The following is a 20,436-nucleotide window of genomic DNA, read 5'->3' on the forward strand; positions in this document are numbered from 1 at the left end:
AACATTGTACTAAAATGGACGCTAAATACAAGTACAACAAATAAATCAAGAAATACAATAAATTACTATATAACAAATGAAATGAAACAGAATCATGTGAAAAGTACTGAAAATTTGAAAATACCTATAAAAAAAAGGCAAAAGAAAGAAATTAAAACATTAAGTACGACAACAAAATAAATTTATCTAGAAATTGTTAGCACTACATGTATTTGAGTAAAGGCGAATGGCTGGAGAGAACAAAGAAATTGATCTTTAAAATATTACACTAGTCTTAAAATTGTTATATATTTTAAAGTAGAATATTTGTATCACATTGATTTTCATATTTTGTTTAAGAAGTATAATCTAGTAATATAGTAGAGAAAAGTTTAGTTCCGGCGTCTTCTACCCTCGTGCAAAAATAAAAAGAAAAAAAAAATAGTAAGAATTGTATTGCAATAACTTGTACTTATGTATAACAAAAATATAATAATATAGATTAAAGATAATATAGCACTATAATATACCTTATGCAAAGGAAAAGATATAGAGATTAAGTTTTGCTTTAAGAACAGAGAAAATAAATTTAAAAAATTGGATATTTTCAGCATTTCGACATTTTAGTATGAGTGGTAGCGAAATTTCGGATATTTTAAAATATTGGTTTTAATACCTTTTGCATCCCTAGTCTGATGCCAAATAATTTCCACCATTAGTTTAATCTCAAGTGCTATTTTCCGCTGTCTTCCCTGCTTGTTTACCAGTTCTGTTAAAACGAATATTTTTCTTATTACTTTCAGATTTGTTTCTTTTTCTTAAACATTGATTGCTGAAGGTTTTATACCTCCCTGCTGAACAATTTTTATGTTAGCGAAATGGATTCTCATCATTTCAGCTTTGCTTTTGATAAAATTGAAATGGAAAGAGAGAACATTCCTATTAGAGTTGAAATAAAAACAGAAAACGAGTCATTTGAAGAATGCAATTATAAACAATGTACTAGTAACAGTTACGATTTTAAAGATCTTACAGTAAGCTTGGAATGTAAGGAACGAGAAAGTGCTAAGGAAGCACAGAATATCTCTTTAGAGAGAAATGAGGAAGAAATAACATCAGATTGGAAACTTACTTCGAAAGCAGTATGTTTGGTCAAGCGTTTATCACCTGCTGTTGTACTTCTAAATGCCAAACGTTGTCACAGTAACATCAAGCCAAATTTCTCGGATTTTGCACACAACACGAAAGATTCAAGTAACCATATGTCTGTCAGTATTCGAGACAGAAACAATCACGAAAAGGACGTGCAAGAAAATAATCGTGAAACATGGAATAGTGCTCAGGGCCTCAGGTACGTTTAAACTTTTTTTTTTCATCAGTTAAGTTTGGTTTAAATACTTCTTTTCAACAAGTCCAATACTTCGTTAAAAATTCCTTTTTTGTTTACCATAAACTTCGTTAATGTATCGCAAAAATTTGAATACATAAAAGAACGCAACCTATTTCTTAGTTTGTAAGAGGTGAGACAGTTCAACAGTGAAATAAAATCCAAACGTAACAGTAATATACTGTAAACCCCTTTCTTATATCAAGCGTAGATGGTGAGGGTTGAGTATTGACAGTGTTCTTAGCAAAGTAAAGAGCAGTTCTTTATATAATACGTTGCTCGCGAGTACAAGAATCAGTAATACTTTAGACAAGATATAAACTGTTGTCAGGTCTCAGGACTACTTAATACGAGTCTTTTAAAATACTAAGTGCAATAGAAAGTGTTTTTATTTTTTTTATATGGGAAAGGTGTGGGGGCAGAAATTTTGGTAATATGTTTTCTATTATAGGAATCAACACATTTCTCCTCTGAAAATGTTGTCATAACAAAAGCTCAAATTTTTGTATTATAACAGAACACCCTAATAAATAATTCCGAACCGGGATCACACAAAGAAATTATTGAGTTCACTTTTTATTGTTAACGTTACGAAAATATTTCACGTATTGTGATTGTTCTAATATTCATGCATGTCTTATCACAAACTAGGCCAACCACAAATTTTGCAAATATTTTAAAATATGGCTTAATTGACTTCACTGGTAAAGCTTCGTGGTTCAGAAGTTTATATCTTATGATGGCGGGCCTAATCATATGACGGTGTATCCGGGCAAAGGTTATAGATGAAGGGCTTTTCTTGCTACTTGTGTGTCATTTGCCGGCAAAATATTATTTTCCTTAAAGAAAGCTTTCGTCGGTTTTTTCAACACTGACCTTGTTACGGGTCTAGCGTGGTTATTAATAGAATGGTCAACTCCTGCTTTTTAATTCTGCTGCTTCGATTTTTCCAAACGAATACTTTGCTTCGATACTTCATTCTACTTAGACCAAGAAACTAATACTTTTTCTGTAACGAAATATCAAGTTATAACTTTAGGATATTATATTCCATGTTATATGATGATTCGTTACAACATCGTTTAATAAGAGACATTTGTGGGCTGTGCTCTATAATTGTTTAATGGAAGAGCAGGAAAACATGATATTAGGATGTGTGCTGTAGTCCGTTCATTAAATAATTATTAAATTGTTTGAATGATCTGTAGCAGGAAATTCAGTAACTCAGTTTTAAGTTATGTAAATTAGGAATTGAGTTGTATTTTTAAGAACGTTTGTTGGATATCTGTTCCTTGAGAGTCAGTTGAACCGTTATTTACTAGAAGTAGATTAATGTGTAATTAGATAACGGAATGTTTGTTTGTGTTCTCTTGTACACGGAAAGAATATTAGTTTTGCTTAGTTCAAAATTATGAAAAATATATAGGGATTATCTGCAAACTTCTTTCGTGGCAAAGCTTATACTAACAAGTTTACCAGAGATTAATGCGTAGCGCACGAGTTAGAGCCGAGGATTTTGGCAGAAGATGAGATGAAAAAATGGAACCATGAAGAATGGAAATATATAAAACTTTCAACTACAGTGTTTGAAATATGTAGCAAATGCTTTCTAATCTTACCATCACTAGAACTTCTCTTTAGGCAGTTTTGTCTCTCCTGCGTGTAGGCTTCCTATACTCAATATGCGACCCTGCTTATATCGTTATGACCTCATCTACTTTTACGGTGGAGGAAAGCGGACGTTTGAGTTATTAAGTGTTGGGATTCACACTCCGATTAATAACAAATTGTAAGCGTTTCATGTGTTTTCTTCCTTTCACCACATAAAATTGAATTCAATCATATATTAACGAAATAAAAGACACATGAGGAATGTTATCGTGTATATGCTCTTTCTCTACAAGTGGTGTTGGACATCGATCCGAGTAGGTAACGTTGGACCACAGTGGTTGCGAACAGTGATAGGTCATATTAGTTCATAGAAGGTTGAAGTAAATAGTAGCCTTAGTGGATTGTGATGGGTATTGGTGAATGTAACACGGGAGAAATTTGTATTGCACCTTCTTGGATACTCAAATCACCTAAAATATCCAGAGCGCTTCATATCATGTAAACTTAGATATTTTCAAAAAATTATATTGACCTAAAAGCTAAAGGGTGTTACGTAGATTTTAGGTATATTTCGTACAAATTCAGAATACTAATTTATTTTATTAAGCTTCAGAATTCTTACAGAGTGTCCTTTAAATGTTCATTATTTCATTTGTATTACAACGGGATTTACGAATTTTTGTTTGTTCTTTAATTTTAAATATGGAATGTATTGGACAATTTTCTGGTATCTTTATGTCTAACTGATATTAAAAACTAAAGTGTTCAATAGTAACACAGTAGGGACCTTGCACATTCCAGGCATGATGAATAATAGCCTTTGTTAATTTTATTATAAATATTTCAGGTGCAAACCTCGTACTCCTTTCACTGGGATTTTTTAAGCTACACTCTGAAAATGTTTGTTATTTGTATTTTGTAGATGGGACTTTTGTGGATTCACTATTAAATAATTGACCGTGTGAAACATCTAAATTGAACGCAGTACTTACGTTATAGGTTCCATCCGTGATAAGTACTTTTCTTTAAGTGCAGATAGTAAACTTCACAACTAGAACACATTTTGTTAGTGATTATTATTGTGAGTAGGGAGTTCCTATGTGGTTAAGCGGTCAGCGTACCCGCTTGCGGCATAGGAGACCCAGTTTCAATTGCCGGCGAGTGCTTATGTGGTTCGTACTCCGCGTTATTCTGTAGGTCAACGTCTCATATAGCCTCGCTCCTGAAATGTGATGAAATGTAGAATAGGACTATCAAAGATTGGGAGCAGCTAGTTGCACTGATCAGCTGCTAAATCGGAGTAGCTAAATTACTACAAGTAATTATCATGAATTCTTATTAATCACTTATCTTATTTATTCAGTTAATAAACTTGGACATAATCTAAATACGCTGACGAATAATGCCATACTCTTATCTTCAAATCACAAGCTATCGTAATATGAATCTAACTTACCATTGCAATCAAATTCAGTATAACGACAGGTAAATGCATTTCTTTCTTTCTTTCTTACTACTAAACGTACCTAGCGTTAGTAAACTAGTCATTTGTTGTCTAATCTTACATTTCCCACTCTTCAATACTCAACAGAATGGACGTTAAACTCAAAACCAACTCATTCACTTATTATTATTATTTATTCTGCCTTTTGGCAGCCCTGGGACTAGAGTGGTGTATTCTAATTTTCTTTCATTTTTTTTTATTTATTTTCCGCTTAAACCTGGAAATGTTTCTTCCACGTTTCTCAATCTTCAGCTTCCTCCTTTAACTCCCAATATTTTATTATATTTTTCAAGTCATCGATCACTTCTTTTTTTCTTCCCTTCCACCATTCTTTGTATGGCGGTATGAAGAAAATAATTTGTTCGCAAGATGTGCCCGCTCCAATCGTCTTTCCTTGGAAGGATGCTGGCTAATTGTGCTAAATATAGGTGTTATATACTTTCTATTTGTTATTATTTTATTCAGGACAGGAATGTTTTAAAATTCACCATTATATATTTTGTACAGCTTTGCATACGAGACTTGTACATTATGCAGAATTGCAATACATCGTTGTGTACTCTGGGTCTGTAATGTGTTTTGTGTGAATCTCAATTCTAATAATTTATTTATTACTGAAGAATTGTGGATTTTCAAATTTTTAGTTTCTTCAATATTAATTTTTACAATTAAATTTTTGTAAATAATAGTATACTCTTTACATTGCATTTGCATTTTTCTGTTTTAAAGTACACTCTTCTCTATATCATTTTCTACACATATTTTATCTTTTTCAGCTTGTTATATTGTCATTATTATTATTATTATTATTATTATTATTATTATTATTATTATTATTATTATTATTATTATTAAAATAGTAGTAGTATTACTCACGTTTATATTTGTGATGATACTATTCTTAACTCGTTACCATGTACTTATTGATCACGTTTGTTATAAGATCAGTTTCTTTACAAGCGGACAAACAAAAATAAAAAGAAAGAAAGCTTTCTTATTGGTAGGATAAGGAGCGTAAGGCAAACAGTTTGTGATATTTTATTCCCAATTCTCAGAAAATGGTAATATAAGACTGGGTTTATGGCATTGAAGGGGGAAATTGTTGTTAATCTCATTTTCCGACATCAAGCAAAAGTTAATTTTAATACTTGTCACTGGGAAATAAATTGAACCACTTAATTTATAGTACTGTACTACCTATTGATTTCTGTTTGATAAGATTCGTACGAAAAGAAAAAAATGATTGTACGAAAAGAATGCTGCAGGCTGTAAGGCAGTTTTCTGTGTCTTGTTTTTGGATACCACAAACATTCTTTGTTAAGGAGGGCATTATGTGATATTTACGTGATAACAGTGGCTGCAAATTATGTTCTTAACTGTATACAATAATTAGTATGTATATCTGGTAAAGATTTCTGTGTATGACTTTTCTTTTGTATTTGTTGCAGCGACTCTGCTAACCAATTAGTGAACCTAATTTATTATGTTAAGTCGGTATACGGAGCTCCTCCGTGGCTAAGCGGTTATCGTACGCGCCTTTGGCGCGGGAGACCCGGGTTCGATTCCCGGCGGGAGCTCATGTGCTTCGGATTCCACGGTAATCAGTAGGTCCACGTTTCATATAGCCTCGCTGCTGAACAGGACGTAAAACTCAAAATCAATCAATCAAGTCGGTATACGTATCATTATTTAATAATTTCCATGCATGTGTAATGAGCATTTTCTTTGCTGTGATTGGTCATGAATGAATTTACTATTTACGTGTGTTTAAGAATAACATAAGTAGACCATTTCTGGCATACATCTAAAATATATCTTAAAGATACACACTTAACAATTGCAGTGTTCTTTATTTTGTGCTAACTGAACATCGAATTTCAAACGAGATATTTTCATATATTTTGAATGGAATAAAATCCCCATATATTCTTCTATGCTAATACCGACTTCAGGACTAAATAACATTCAAATAGGCTCATGCAACACTTTTCCGTTATTGTAACTATAATCCTAATTAATACTGTTCGCTGTACTTTAAGAGAAATTTTTTATGTAGGCTTTGCACGTGTGAATTTTGCTAGGTTATCTTTCACCCTTGTCTAATTTCAGATTGTTTTCTATTTTTCTTTCTTATTAATAGTATTTTATTACTACAGACAAGGCAATATTTCATCTTGGTCTACACATCGTGTGTTGTAAATTTTGGTCATCTTTAGGGTAGAGGGTCATTTTGTTTATACATGCATTCGATTGTTTCACATTACTCGTTACAGTAATGATAAGCAATAATTTCTGTCTCTAGTTATATAAACCTAATCACATATCTTATGACATTTTGCAAGTTTGCTGATCAAAATTTCACCACATAACTTAATAAAGCTTGTTGTCTGATTGCTAAGGCAAAGGATTTTTTTTATTTTGTTTGTCCGCTTACTGCTGATACTTGAATTCGTTATACTTAGGACGTGAGAGCTTTCGTGCTAACTTTCTCTCTATATATCGTCTATTAAAGCGTTAGGTTATTTGTGTTTCATGATTGAATTGATAACACATGCGAAAACGATGTTTCCATAGGTACAGTTTGCTGTTATCATATGGTCCGTACCACACTGTAATATATACACAATTGGCGGGTACAGTTGCGATGGTTTATTGAGAAATGGTGGTGTTGAGCATTTTTCGTTTTTCATACAAAGTTATCTGGGAAACAGAATGCAGTTTCACTTGCGTCTGTAATCCATACGTCCCGTTCAGTGAATTGTGATTACTATGTGTGGCACCAAAACTATTAGTCTGTGAAATTCTGAAGTTTATAACGAATAATTTAGGAGAAATTTGCTTTGTATATATAACAATGTATGTAATAGCTGTTGCTATAATCACGGCAATAAATGTAGATATTGGAGTACGCCTATCACACAGCTACAAGGGTCTTTCTTAATGTGCGAGCTGTTATACCATTACTTGCAAATTGAGTATGAATGAGAAACTGTCTGTTTACAAGATTCGGAAGATATCTTCTCAACTGTAAACACTTCACATGCAAGACCGCGTCGAGGAAAGGAAAATTTTCGCATTCGTTGAAGCTCGATTTCATAACATTATGACAAGTCCAGATTATCGTATTATATAGTTGTTTATTGACAGTTGAATTTTGAAGAATGAATTTTATTAAATTACTTAAAGTGCAATATAAGAAAATTTATTTCACTATATGTATAGGTTATCTTTACAATAGAAAGAGATCACATATTATTACACAAATAATGAAATAGAAATGTCTATGATAATTGAGTGACATCGCGTCAGTAATACGCATGCAATCATAATATATTTATTAACGAAAATCTATTTAGGCTGTTAGTAGGTCAAAAATCAATAACAAAATATCAGAAAACATTCTCTGGAAGTGAATGAACGAGGGTGGGTTGGTTATTTCTAAGATGGTAAGTTTATTTATGAGTGTCCGATTTCGGGTAATCACAGGTTGAATTAGTTTCCTATCCTTCTGTTCGCAAGAATTCGTAACAGAAGCATGAGCACTTATTTCACAAAAAACAAAGAACTTCCAGAAATAGTTCAAAAAATTAACCGAGATTCGCTACAAGAAGTGCTTGTGACGACGGCGGTTTAGTGTCATGAGGCACTGAGTCTTCGTAAATAACTTGGAGTTCGAAAGTCAGTCTCATATTTTTTGTTTTCTGAATATGAAGATATGATAAAATTATTAAAAGTTATGTTACAAATTTAAGCTTCAAATTCAATGCTTTCGTGTTAAAATTGGTGTTCGTTACTATATATTTTTTTAAGTTCCAATACAAATGCTTATAAGACTTCTCGCTTTAACATCTGTAGAATAATCAGCGAAATTATGATGGATGTGGTCTCCGACCTATATAGGCACACACAAGCCTTTATACCAATTTCATACCAGATAAAATGCATCTATTGCAAACATATTTGTTAACCAATTAATCATATAAAATTGACAAATCAAAAAATTATATTTGATACAAAGTACTTTCACTGGAAAAATAACCATTTTCTTTACTATCACAAATATCACAGATGCCCATCACTTACTAAAAAACGGACAGTAGTGCTAGCAGCTTTATGATTAATTTGCTTATTTTTTTCGCCTTTTCCTTAACAATTGCTCGACATGTTTTTTTTTTTAATTTGGTAATTTTCTAATGAAAAAGAGTACAAGATTTCCACAAGTAAGAAATAATACTGTGACGTAACTCGAGAATCAAAAGTCGGAGACAAGGGTCAATAGTATAAACTGATAATACGTCATTCAATCAGTTATTATCAACTGTTGTCTTTTCGGAAAGAACAGCTTTCAGAGAAAAAAGATCCAATTACTTTTACATTGAGATTCTCAAATTTCACTTGAAGAGAGGTTACGGAAATTGAAGGACTTAAGAAAATTAATTTGGACATATTATTTGTCTGGGGTAGTGATACTTATGTAAATAAACGGTAAAATAAGAGTAACTTTCCATAAGCTGTAAATATTCTATGATAAAAGAGCCAGGCAGCCCTGTATTCAAATAGTTTGTTTCGGGGCAGAATGAGAACTAATAAGAAAACAGGCCCCACACAAAAAATATCCGTTTGCTATTGGAAATGCAATTATGATTTCTAATGAAATAGAAGTTAAATATACACATAAACAATTATCATGACATACTTATAAAGGCCAACTTTAGAAAAAGTGGCGATAAAAAAGGGTTTCGAGTCTTCCATTCAGTGTTATAATGCAGAGTTGGCCAGTCATAAGTTATTGTATTTTTATACAGGAATTTTACTGTAATTACTATATCCGTTATAAGGTTCGAAATGTAGATATGGAGAAGGATGGAAAAATCAGTTGGCAAGATAAAATAAATAAGTTCTGAGAAGCCTAAGTGAAGAAAGAATACTGAAGTTGATGACAAAAAGGAAAATAAATTGGCTAGAACATTATCCAAGGATAAATTACTTACAAGAGATACTTTGGAAGGTTTAGTTTCTTGAGTGAGAAAGAGGAGAATGAGAAGATTATATAAAGACCGCTCTTGGATTATATAAAGATAGAAAATCTTGATTCCTTAAAAAAGTAAGGCTCAGAACAGAAATAAATCTGCAAAGATTAGTTTACTATAAAGGCCTGACAATGTAAAAGAACACTAATGATATGAGTAAGGTTAAAAGTTGTGTCCATAATAAAATACGTAGGATTGCTTGTCTTCATTACGATTCATACTACCACCCTTTCTGTGGGTAAGAGAATTACTGTTATTGTTGCGTCACATTTATATCTTAACAAATTATACATAAAAATATAGTAGATAATTTCTCCAAATTATAAAATATCGTTAAACGGGTGGAATGGAGGAATTAAAAATGGCGAACGAAATATTTTTATTATTATTTGAAGGAGTAGTAGTAGAAGATAATGATGAAGCAGTAAAACATTGTGAGCAAGAACTAGGAAGCAAGAACGTTTGTATTTGGTCAATGGCATTTCTGGACACATACTAAAGATATGTGTGATATATTCAGCAATTGCTTGCGAAACTCCTTACGTTCGCAGGGAAAACGAATCAAGGTCGATTCGGCTGACGTCATTGTGCATATATGAAATATCAATAGCACTATAGTGTGTGCACTAAAGAGCGTCGTGTCAACCCTACGACCGAGAACAATTGAATATTTTTCATTTTATTGTACATGAGAAATATCAATACTGCAAACAAGGATAAATTCTTTAATTAACTCGGGGGGGCACGGTGGCTCAGTGGTAGAGCGTTCACCTCTGGTGCTTGGGGTCCCGGGTTCGATCCCAGCCCCCGCCAAGTGAACTTTGTGGTGGACAAACACCGTGCTCGTGGGTTTTCTCGGGGTACTCCCGTTTCCTCCCACTTTCTTCATTCCACCATTTTCACTCATCTCTCATTATCACCGTCTCCTTTAGCCTAACCGGCATAACCGTGGGACGTAAAACTCAAAGATTTCATTTCATTTCATTTCTTTAATTAACTCATCGGGAATCGAACCCGGGACCCGCATCTTTGGAACCAACGATTAAATCACAACTTAGAGACAACAGTACAGCAGGAAGAGAAGAGACTCGATAGGAAGTGTATTTAGAATACAACATATTTTTACGATTCAAATTTTGTAATAAAGTATTTTCGTACATGATAAAATACTGAAGTGTTATGCAAAAGCAATAATCCGGAGAATTCAAATCTGAATTTATAAAGAAAACGTATACAAACATGCAAGGATTTAAAGGAGAAATCGAGCCGTTATTTGGTTCTCTTTGTTTTGAAAACAAAGACTAAACTGACACTTTTCAGCATATTATTTCATATTTAGAATAGTTTCTTAAGATGTATAGTGATTCATATTTTTAAGTAGTTTTGGTTCTAGTGTTTGATTTTAGAACGAAATTACGACTCTGAATGTTTTTTCTTTAATATTTCTAGGAGAACACAGAAATGGTCGATGAGACAGAGAAGAGTTTCTCGGTTCGGTTTCGTTCCGGTTAACTGTTTGAAACAAGTTAATCTTAGAAGACGAAATCTCGGTTTACAATTGCTCTAACGTCCAGATCTAATAACCACTTGATCATGCCCTGGATACACTTCAATATATATAAACTGTAAAATGTAGTGAATATTGCCTTGCTAGATTAAGGATGCCCAACGTTGTTTTAAACGCATCAGACCACTTGAGTAGTTATGGATCATGTTGCGCCAGAATCAAGACAATAAGAGAGTCTCCTAAGAAAGTGCATTTTTAAATACTTGTCATCGTTTTTGTCAAAATTAGAAACCAAAAATTGAGGTTTATCTGTTGTAAGGATACTGTAAATGTTAAAAGTTGTTAACATTATTGAAAATTCTAATCCTTTTTCATGTATAGGGTAAAGTGGCAAGTTTGGTTATATCATTGTACTTTAATGTTTGTTTCTCCCATGAAGGACATCGTTAACGCAATTGTTATTTATTTCGTAAGTTTTAGCTTTCTTCAGTGTCTAAATGCCAGTGGCTTCAATTCTGTTCGCTTACATTAATATTCTTCCCTTTTTTAAATTTCATAACAAAAAGTCTATACAAAGTAATTTAAGGAAGAGAAAATATGTATAAAACGTACGTTTGAGGGCGCGTTCTACATATCATGACTTCGCAGACTAACGGCTAGAAACGCCTGCCATATTTTTATTCTTTAAATATCGAGGAGAGTAAATAAAACACCATACATGGCAACCTACAATGTGTATTAGTACTTTATATATAAATATATTTGAAAACATATCTGAAAATATATTTGTAGTTTTACATAACATATAACCTCAATGCTCAATCAGGGCGTTAAAATTCCTATTCCCGTTGGGCCAGCCTTTGGAATTTTAACTGTCGTCTAAGTTTCCGTGTTCGTATCGCTACCTTAAAGGAAATCTATGAAAAAATCAAGTAAAACAAAACGAGTAAGAGAGCAATGAAGTTACTAAAATTATTTGGTACACGAGTTTAGAAAATTTAGTCTGAAATACCAGATTCCAGTAGGAATGAGCGCCAGTTAATTGTTCGAATCACTGTAGACCATTCTCCCTTCTTGTTTTTCCCTTTTTGTGTGTCTTCTGCGTGGTAATTTTAAATTTCAATTTCCTGGGTTATTGTCTGCATGTATTTCTTTAATGTTTCATCATAACAGGAATCAAAGTGTTTCGACATTACTACAACATTGAGATGGTGAAAACGTGCAATTTAAGACATACACTTTACATCGAATTTTTTGATAATAGTTAACAGTAATTTTCCATCTTCGTACGTCCAGGAGATGCCACGTTCTTCCCCTCTTTTCCGTTCCAGAAACTAATCCTTGCTCAGTATCTGTTATAAGGCAATCTATCCTCGAACACTAGCCTGGACAATTACTTTTCCTTTTTGCTACCAAGTTCGGTATTCTTCTTCATTTAACTTCTTTATTTCTTATTTTCTCTTTCCAGCTGACTTTTCCTTCCTTCTTTATATTTGCATCTTGAACCTTAATGCAATACTCATAATTACAGTAAAAACATGTGTAAAAGAACAACAATGTAAATATGACTGTCCAGCTCTATATTATAGCACAGGAGGTCGACTCAGAGTCTGTTCTTATAGCAACTTTTTACAGACTACTTTTTACAGCATTCATTAAGTATGTCACGATAACTGTTTATGTTAATATGTACCTTTTATTTAATTGGTAATGATATTTGCATCTGCAAATACAAGAGGACATGTGTGATGTGAAACGTGCTTTGTCTATTAGTTCTCACCTGGCTCCAAACCAAGCTATTTTAAAGCGGGACTGCCTGGCTTGTATATCATACAATATTTAGAACTTACGATAAAGTGATTTTCATTTTTCCTTTTTTTAATATACAGGGTGTTAATGAACTATACCGACAAACTGTAAGAGGCGTTTCCTTGCATCAAAATAAAAAAGTTCGTATGGATCTGTGGGGCAAAGTGCTTGGTTTCAGAGCTAGGGTTGTCCAAAATCGCCAAAAGCCAAATTTCAACAGGCCCTACTTCGAATTTCAGAAACTGTGGATGGAGATCTTTATCAGCATAAAGGAAGTCACGCGTATGAAATCCAAAAATGCACATTTCATGAATTTTCACTGGGTGTACAGAGTATTCCATGCAGAGTGAAATTCCCAGACATGCCATCAACCGAATTTTGATATGCTCTGACTTTATGATTGTTCGAAAGTAGGCAAACGATAAGGTTTGATGGCAGTAAACACAGAATCTTTTGACGCGATGTCGGAATTGTTAAGGATCGTCAGCAGCATAATTTCTCGTACTCGGGAAAACGTATTCTGCAATGTTTTCTTTCAGGCTTATAAGTAAAGAAAACGTGAAATATACCTTGACGAAATGCATCGCATCATACATTATTCAGTAGACAAAAAACATGGAGCTGCCGGTTCCTAACATTTCCCACTTCCCTCCGAAGCATTGGTTGTCCATTGTTCAAGGCTTACCTCCTGCCTACTTTGGACTCTCCTTGAAATCAGAGAATATCTGAAAACTCTACTGAGAGCATATCTGAGAATTACACCCTGTAGGGAATAAATAGTATACCTATTGAAAATTGACGAACTATGCACTTTTTGATTGTGTGTGCGTGGCTTCCTTTACGCTGACAAAGGACCACTATCCACACTTTCTGGAATCCGAAATAGGGCCTGCTGAAATTTGGCTTTTTTGGTGATTTTGGACAGTCCTAGCTCTAAAACTATGCACTTTTCGCCATAGGTCTATATGAACGTTTTCTCTTATTTTGATGTGAGGAATCACCTCTTACAGTTTGTCGGTATAGTTCAGTAACACCTTGTATAACACTCCAGATAGGTAACATTTCGATTGTATAATGTTACTTACTAAAATATTTTAATAAATAGAATGTCTCTTTAGAGATCTACGGGAATTGTGATAGATCTAGGTAAAGTTTTGTGAACTGAAGTATACTATGTTTAACGGTCAATGGTATATTTTATTTCCTTCTTTGTTTTTCATTTTCTGCTAGAATTACGCAGTCCAACTTACCATCACAGCTAAAAATGAAGGTCAGGTCTCTAGCAAGTATTTAACTCTTTTTGGTTTTCATTCCTATTTTCACTAAAATATGCATAATAAATTGTTCATCTTCTTATAGGCAGGAAGTCGCATACCTCGTGAAGAAGATAAGACTTGTAAGACTTGTTAGAATATCCAAAAGAACTATTCATAGCTTGAGTTTTCTGTATTATTATTTTCGCAGATCGATCAGTAAATACAATCAGGTATAAGCGTATGAGTATTTTCCCCTTTTTGGGAACTGTGCAAGATCTTGTTCCTATTTGTTACTGGACTGAAGTGTTGACTAGTTTCAGAATGCATTTTTAAAAAGATAGACTTACTTTCCCTGAGATAATATAATTGAAATGTGTACTCTTTCCAGAATGCGTTGGTAAATTTGGGGAAAGTTGATATTTCCTTAAACTTCATTTTAATCTGAAATACTTTCTCGGTTTTGGAGTTATAAAGGTTCGTAAATGTTGGGTGTTCACCACAGCATTCGACATATAGTATCATAATTTTTATTCACTCAAGGGTGTGTTAATAAAAGTTATATCGTGTATGAAACCCTTAATACAACGTAAATATACTTGGACTGATTGTCCACAAAGCCTCGTCCCGTAAACATTCTAATGTATTAACTAGGGAATTAAATATGTCATATAAATATAAATTAAGGAGGAAGAAGTTAATTTTTATTATATTTTTCCCAAGAAGAAGAATACTCTACATTGGTAAGGGGACAGGTGAGGAACGGAAAAGTGGCGATATTTAGAAGGAAAACGACGAAAATACTTTCCGTGAAAAGATTTCTAATGTCGCATGTGTCGAAACTTTCTGTACTTTTAGACGATGCACATGTTAAAATATGGAAATATGTCAGTGTGATATGTTTAACATCTATGGGTTCCCAGCTGAATAACATTTCATGACGTCCACATGAAAACCTAGTTTTTCTAGAATTAACTGAATGCTAGTTAAACTGTGATAACGAAATTCCATTAGATGATGTGTAACCGATGTCCGTATATTATATGATAATCGTATATCATATAGTAATTTTGTATTTGGTCTAGGAATTAATTCGTGCGGTTGGTACGCACACATTAAAGCTGTAGTACAAACACAAAATACATAAATACCTTAAGAAAAATATTGTCCATCGCTAGCCACAACTTTCGCCCATCTGTCAGGCAATGTACGGATTCCGTGGCGAAAGAAGTCCTCATCCTTGGAAGCGATCCAGTCCGAGACCCATGTTTCGATATCTTCTGAAGAAGTAAACCGCTGTCCAATCAAATCGTTGTTCATGCAATCGAACAAGTAGTAGTCCGAAGGAGCAACGTCTGGTGAATACGGCGGGTGGGGTAAAACTTCCCATCCGACATTTTCTAAATAGGTTTTGACCGGTTTTGCGACATGTGGGCGAGCGTTATCATGTTGAACAATAAGTTTATCATGTCTGTTCTCCCATTCTGGTCGTGTTCTGGCCAGAGCTTGCTTCAAACGCATTAATTGTCGTCGATAACGTTCTCCATTCATAGTTTCACCCGGTTGCAGCAGCTCATAGTACACCACACGTTTCATATCCTACCATATGCACAGCATAACCTTTGCACAGTGAATATCTCGTTTTGGTTGTGATGGACCTGGTTCACCTGGTTTCACCCAGGCCTTTTTTTCGTTTAGGGTTCTCGTAATGAATCCACTTCTCATCACCCGTAATAATTCGATGCAGAAACCCCTTTCTGCTCTGTCATTGAAGCAGCAATTCGCAAATGGTTTTTCGTCTTTCAACGTCTCTGTCTTTCAATTCATGTGGAACCCAATGTGACATCTTTTGAATCATTCCCATTGCTTTCAAGCGTTTGGAGACTGTTGTTTGATCAATGCCTAATGCTGCTGCAAGTTGTTCCTGCGTTTGACACGAATCCTGCTCGAGCAATGCTGTCAATTCTTCGTCTTGAAATTTTTTTGGCTGTCCAGCTCGCTCTTGGTCTGCCAAGCCGAAATCACCCCTTCGAAACCGTGCAAACCACTTCTGACACATTCGCTCAGCTAGAGCATGGTCACCATACACTTCCACCAAAATACGATGACTTTCAGTCGCACTTTTCTGCATGTTAAAGTAATGCAGCAGGACACCCCGCAAAAACACTTTATCAGGCACAAATTGCGCCATGTTCACTTAACTACAAACTGGTGTTGTTGACGCTTTAATCCACTGCCCTATACTACGAACGATACGCGATGACAGGGGTTTGCAACACATGTGTGGATACACGGAACTGTGGGACGCTCCGTTCGTTGCGCCATCTCTTGTCCACCCGCACGAATTAATTCCTAGACCAAATATATTGAAGAAACTACACAAATTGGTCACTTTCGTCCCTTAAAAAGTAGATGACTTGTCCACTAGTTTTAGTACATATTTTATATTGCATATCTCACAACTGTAACATAATCTACTCGTCAGATACCCTATTTTGGCGTACAATTTAAACATGTTGTGTTAGTCATAAAAATAGTAATATAAGAAAAGGAAAGAAAGAAAATACTGTTGAAGGCCAGTATTAACTGATGTGTGAGACTTACGTGATTCACCCATTTCGTCAGCTAATAATAGTCGATCTGGATGTGAATATTGTATACTGAGAAGAATATCTAGATTGTTCTTCTTTTCACTCTTAAACATTGTATTTTCCAAAACAAGCGTATGTGTTAAGTTGTCTCTTTCTAACAAGAAAGAGAGAGAGAGTGACTCGCAAGGTGATTATTATTGATGTTCCTTTTTTTATCTTCTTCATTCCTTATGTTACCCAATTAAATGAAACTAACATGATAAAATCCCAGTTGATGGTAGGCATCCAACACGTTAGATTTTTTTTAAAACCGTTCATCTGCCTTACTTTTAAAATATAATATATAACGTGTTTCTTTGATTTTTTTAACATCGAAAGTGGAGCATTAACTTGACATTCCCTCTTAACTTTTAAAGTAACAAATGGTAAACAGTGAAGTCTCTCCCGAACCAAATAATCTTAGTGGGGCATGGTTTGACATACCCTGCAATAACAGTGGAGCATATCCGATATAGAATTTCGTTTTCTTCATTACATCAGTTTATTACAGTAACCCTCGAAATTCTGAAAACCTCTATCAATAATCACCCAAGGGAGACGAACAGGGCAATGCATTTCGTCATTACCTTAGCATCGAAATCTACACATAATATCAGGTATCTTTTATAAATAGGTGAAAATTTACAAGGAATTGTGAAATCTACATACCTAAAGGCTTTACTTTGTTAAAGTGCTTAGATGTATATCACATCTAACTACATAGTTATTTATCAATAGACGTAAAAGTTTAATGAAAATTAAGATTTAGTAACTCAAAGCATCTCGAGGATATTAAAAGCCCTTGTAGAGATTAAAATACAGCTGGAGTTTGCGTACTTTGTGCAAACTTTCAAAAATTGTTATAGCCTTCTTTTGTTTCATTGTTACTATAATAACAGTTTCTGGTAGTAGTAACAGCAATAAGTTAACACAGTTACTAAATTTTCTTCACAAAATTAATTTTATGATACATAAACACCTTTAGTGACTTCGTACCTCAGTTTTCACCTATAATAGTGAAATATTCAGTCCATACTGTAAAATGTGTATCTTGGAATGTACTAGAGGTAACTGTGATGTCATATGTATAAATGTAGATACAACTTGAGATGACAAAAAGTACATAGTATTAGTTTGCGATTAGAAATAACATGGAAACCTCTCATTAGTTCTTCATGTTTCTACATAATTTTATGTAATAGCACAAGAGTATGGGGCTTCAGTTTACCACGAAATATAACGTATAAATGTCTTGCAACACTTCACACTTAAATTGCAATAATGAATGGAATACAAAATAACTGCCTTCCCATTGTTGCTGTATTTACCTGGAAGCATTTCTATTTCTATGGTGTATTATGCTATTCACCTAGTATTTCCTTTTTTACTGAATTCGTTACAGGTCCCCTAAAGATACTGTTTCCAGAAATGCAAGTACGTTTATTACACGAAAGGATATAATTTTTCATTCAGACGTGAAATCTTATTCTTTCAAGGAGTTTTGCCCTGGGTCTCTTGGATCACATTTTGCAAAACGTATGTCTTCACATACAAGTAGAAAACAGCATGCATCTCAAGAATTCGGGAAAGCAGTTACTCACAGTTCAATCTTGGCTAATAGGTTATTAGCACATACATCTAGAAACCTTCACAAATGTCGTAAGTGTGGAAGGGAATTTACTCAAATTTCTAGGCTGAGAGCACATATGTTAACACATGCCGTTGAAACACGTCCTAAATGTGAAATGTGTGGAAAGGAATTTATTCAAAAATCAAAGTTAAGAAAACACATGCTAATTCATACAGGTGAGAGACCTCACAAGTGTAAAGATTGTGGTAGAGGATTTACTCAAAAGTCAGGTTTATCAAAACACATATTACTACATACAGGTGTAAGACTTTATATGTGTGATATTTGTGGAAAAGGATATAATGAAAAATCACATATAGGTAAACACATGTTAATTCATACTGGTGAAAGACCTCACGAATGCCCACAGTGTGGGAAGAGTTTTAATCGAAGATCAAGCCTGGAAAGTCATAAGTTAATACATGGCGGTGAAAAACGTCATAAGTGTGATGTTTGTGGGAAAGGTTTTATTGATAAATCAACATTAGCAAAGCACGTGCTAATTCATACAGGTGATAAACCTTATAAGTGTCTAGAGTGTGGTAAAGGATTTACTCAAAATTCAACTTTGGGAAGACACGTTTTAACACATGGAAAGGAGAAATGTTATACATGTGAAAAGTGTGGTAAAGGATTTAATCTCAAAGTATATTTAGCAAAGCACATGGTAATTCATTCTAGTGAAAAACTACATAATTGTGGAGTGTGTGGAAAGAGATTTGTTCAACGTTCATATTTGAGACAACATATGCTAATACATTCTGGCGAAAAGCCTCACAAGTGCAAAGTTTGTGATAAGTTTTTTACTCAAAAATCACATTTGTCAACGCACTTGCTTACACATGCAGGTGAAAAATGTCATGCCTGCCAGCTATGTGGAAAGCGGTTTAGACTAAATTGTAATTTGACGAATCACATGTTAGTGCATACTGGTAAACGAGCTCATACGTGTCAAGAGTGCGGTAAAGGATTTATTAGGAAACGTAATTTGACAAGTCACATGTTACTGCATCTTGGTAAAAAAAAAAAAAAAAAACGTGCGGAAAAGCATTTATTAGAAAATCAAATTTGAATGCACACGTTTCAATTCATAAGCGCGGTGAATGACGAAAGCAATTTTTCAGATGTCGCTTGGGATCACGGATTTTTCTGCTGATGAAGAAGCTCACAAACGTAGAGAGTGCGTAATGGAATTAGAGGATGTTGACCCAGAGCTCTTTAAAGAAAAAATGTGAATTCACACGCATAGCCAATATAAATTGTCAACTGTCTGTTGTTCTCATTGTTAGGGTGGCGCTTTTATCGTTTGCAGATTTAACCAGATCATAGGTCCCTGCTTGACATGAGTGTTTTTGCCGATGCTTTGTACCTAAGATCACTTCTTCTGGACTCTTTAAAAATCGCTTTAACCATAAGAATCTCCAGAATATGCTGCAATTAAGAAACAACACAAAAACAATTGAGTCTCTTCCTGTCAATATTCAAAGTACATTAGAAATAGCCGGATATTTGTGATATAATGGTTTTTTCTACATATTAGCAGCAGTTTAGACAGGATGCACTAAAACTACATTCGGAATTATAATATCGTTCTGCTCTGATGATCACCCTTCTACGTTTGACTTTCTTTATTTGTATATCTTGCAATTTGTGAATTTCCCTCCAAGAAATCTGCTTTCTTCAAGTTCAAACTGGGAATCACAAATAAATGTTCCTCTCACGTATTTTTTCATTAAATAGGAAAATTAGCAGAAATGACTGACGAAGAAAACTATAGAAAAAAAGGGCTACAAAATATCACTTGCAGGTTTATTTTGGTTGAAAAGGTTATAGACGCATGTAAGTGGGAAAGTAATTATCCACCATTTCCAATAATATTCCCTTAGAAAATGGGTATTTTTTTCATCTAACAGGTTAATAATAAATTGTCAAAATATACTAAGTGTATCGTACATGTCCTATGATCAAACTACGAAGAACATATTCAAAGCAAAATAATGTTTCCGTCTTCACCAAATGAAAAGACTTTGCAAACCTATTTATAACGTAACTAACACAAGAAGTGTATCGTGTGTTATTACTTGCAGGATTAGAAA

At 34.0% G+C, this 20,436-nt stretch overlaps 1 protein-coding gene across 1 annotated transcript; it reads left to right on the top strand.

Moving 5' to 3' along the window:
* Window positions 1–819: 819 nt before the first annotated feature.
* LOC145670760 (uncharacterized) lies at window positions 820–20,064 on the top strand. The gene is made up of 2 exons (XM_081739525.1): window positions 820–1,330; window positions 18,113–20,064. Exons 1-2 carry the CDS (start codon window positions 858–860, stop codon window positions 19,410–19,412), a joined length of 1,773 nt encoding a protein of 590 aa, XP_081595651.1. The 5' UTR covers window positions 820–857; the 3' UTR covers window positions 19,413–20,064.
* Window positions 20,065–20,436: the final 372 nt, after the last annotated feature.

Source organism: Thermobia domestica, chromosome 14 (assembly GCF_964235325.1).
Source record: "Thermobia domestica chromosome 14, izTheDome1.hap1.1, whole genome shotgun sequence".
Classification (NCBI taxonomy): Eukaryota; Metazoa; Arthropoda; class Insecta; order Zygentoma; family Lepismatidae; genus Thermobia; species Thermobia domestica.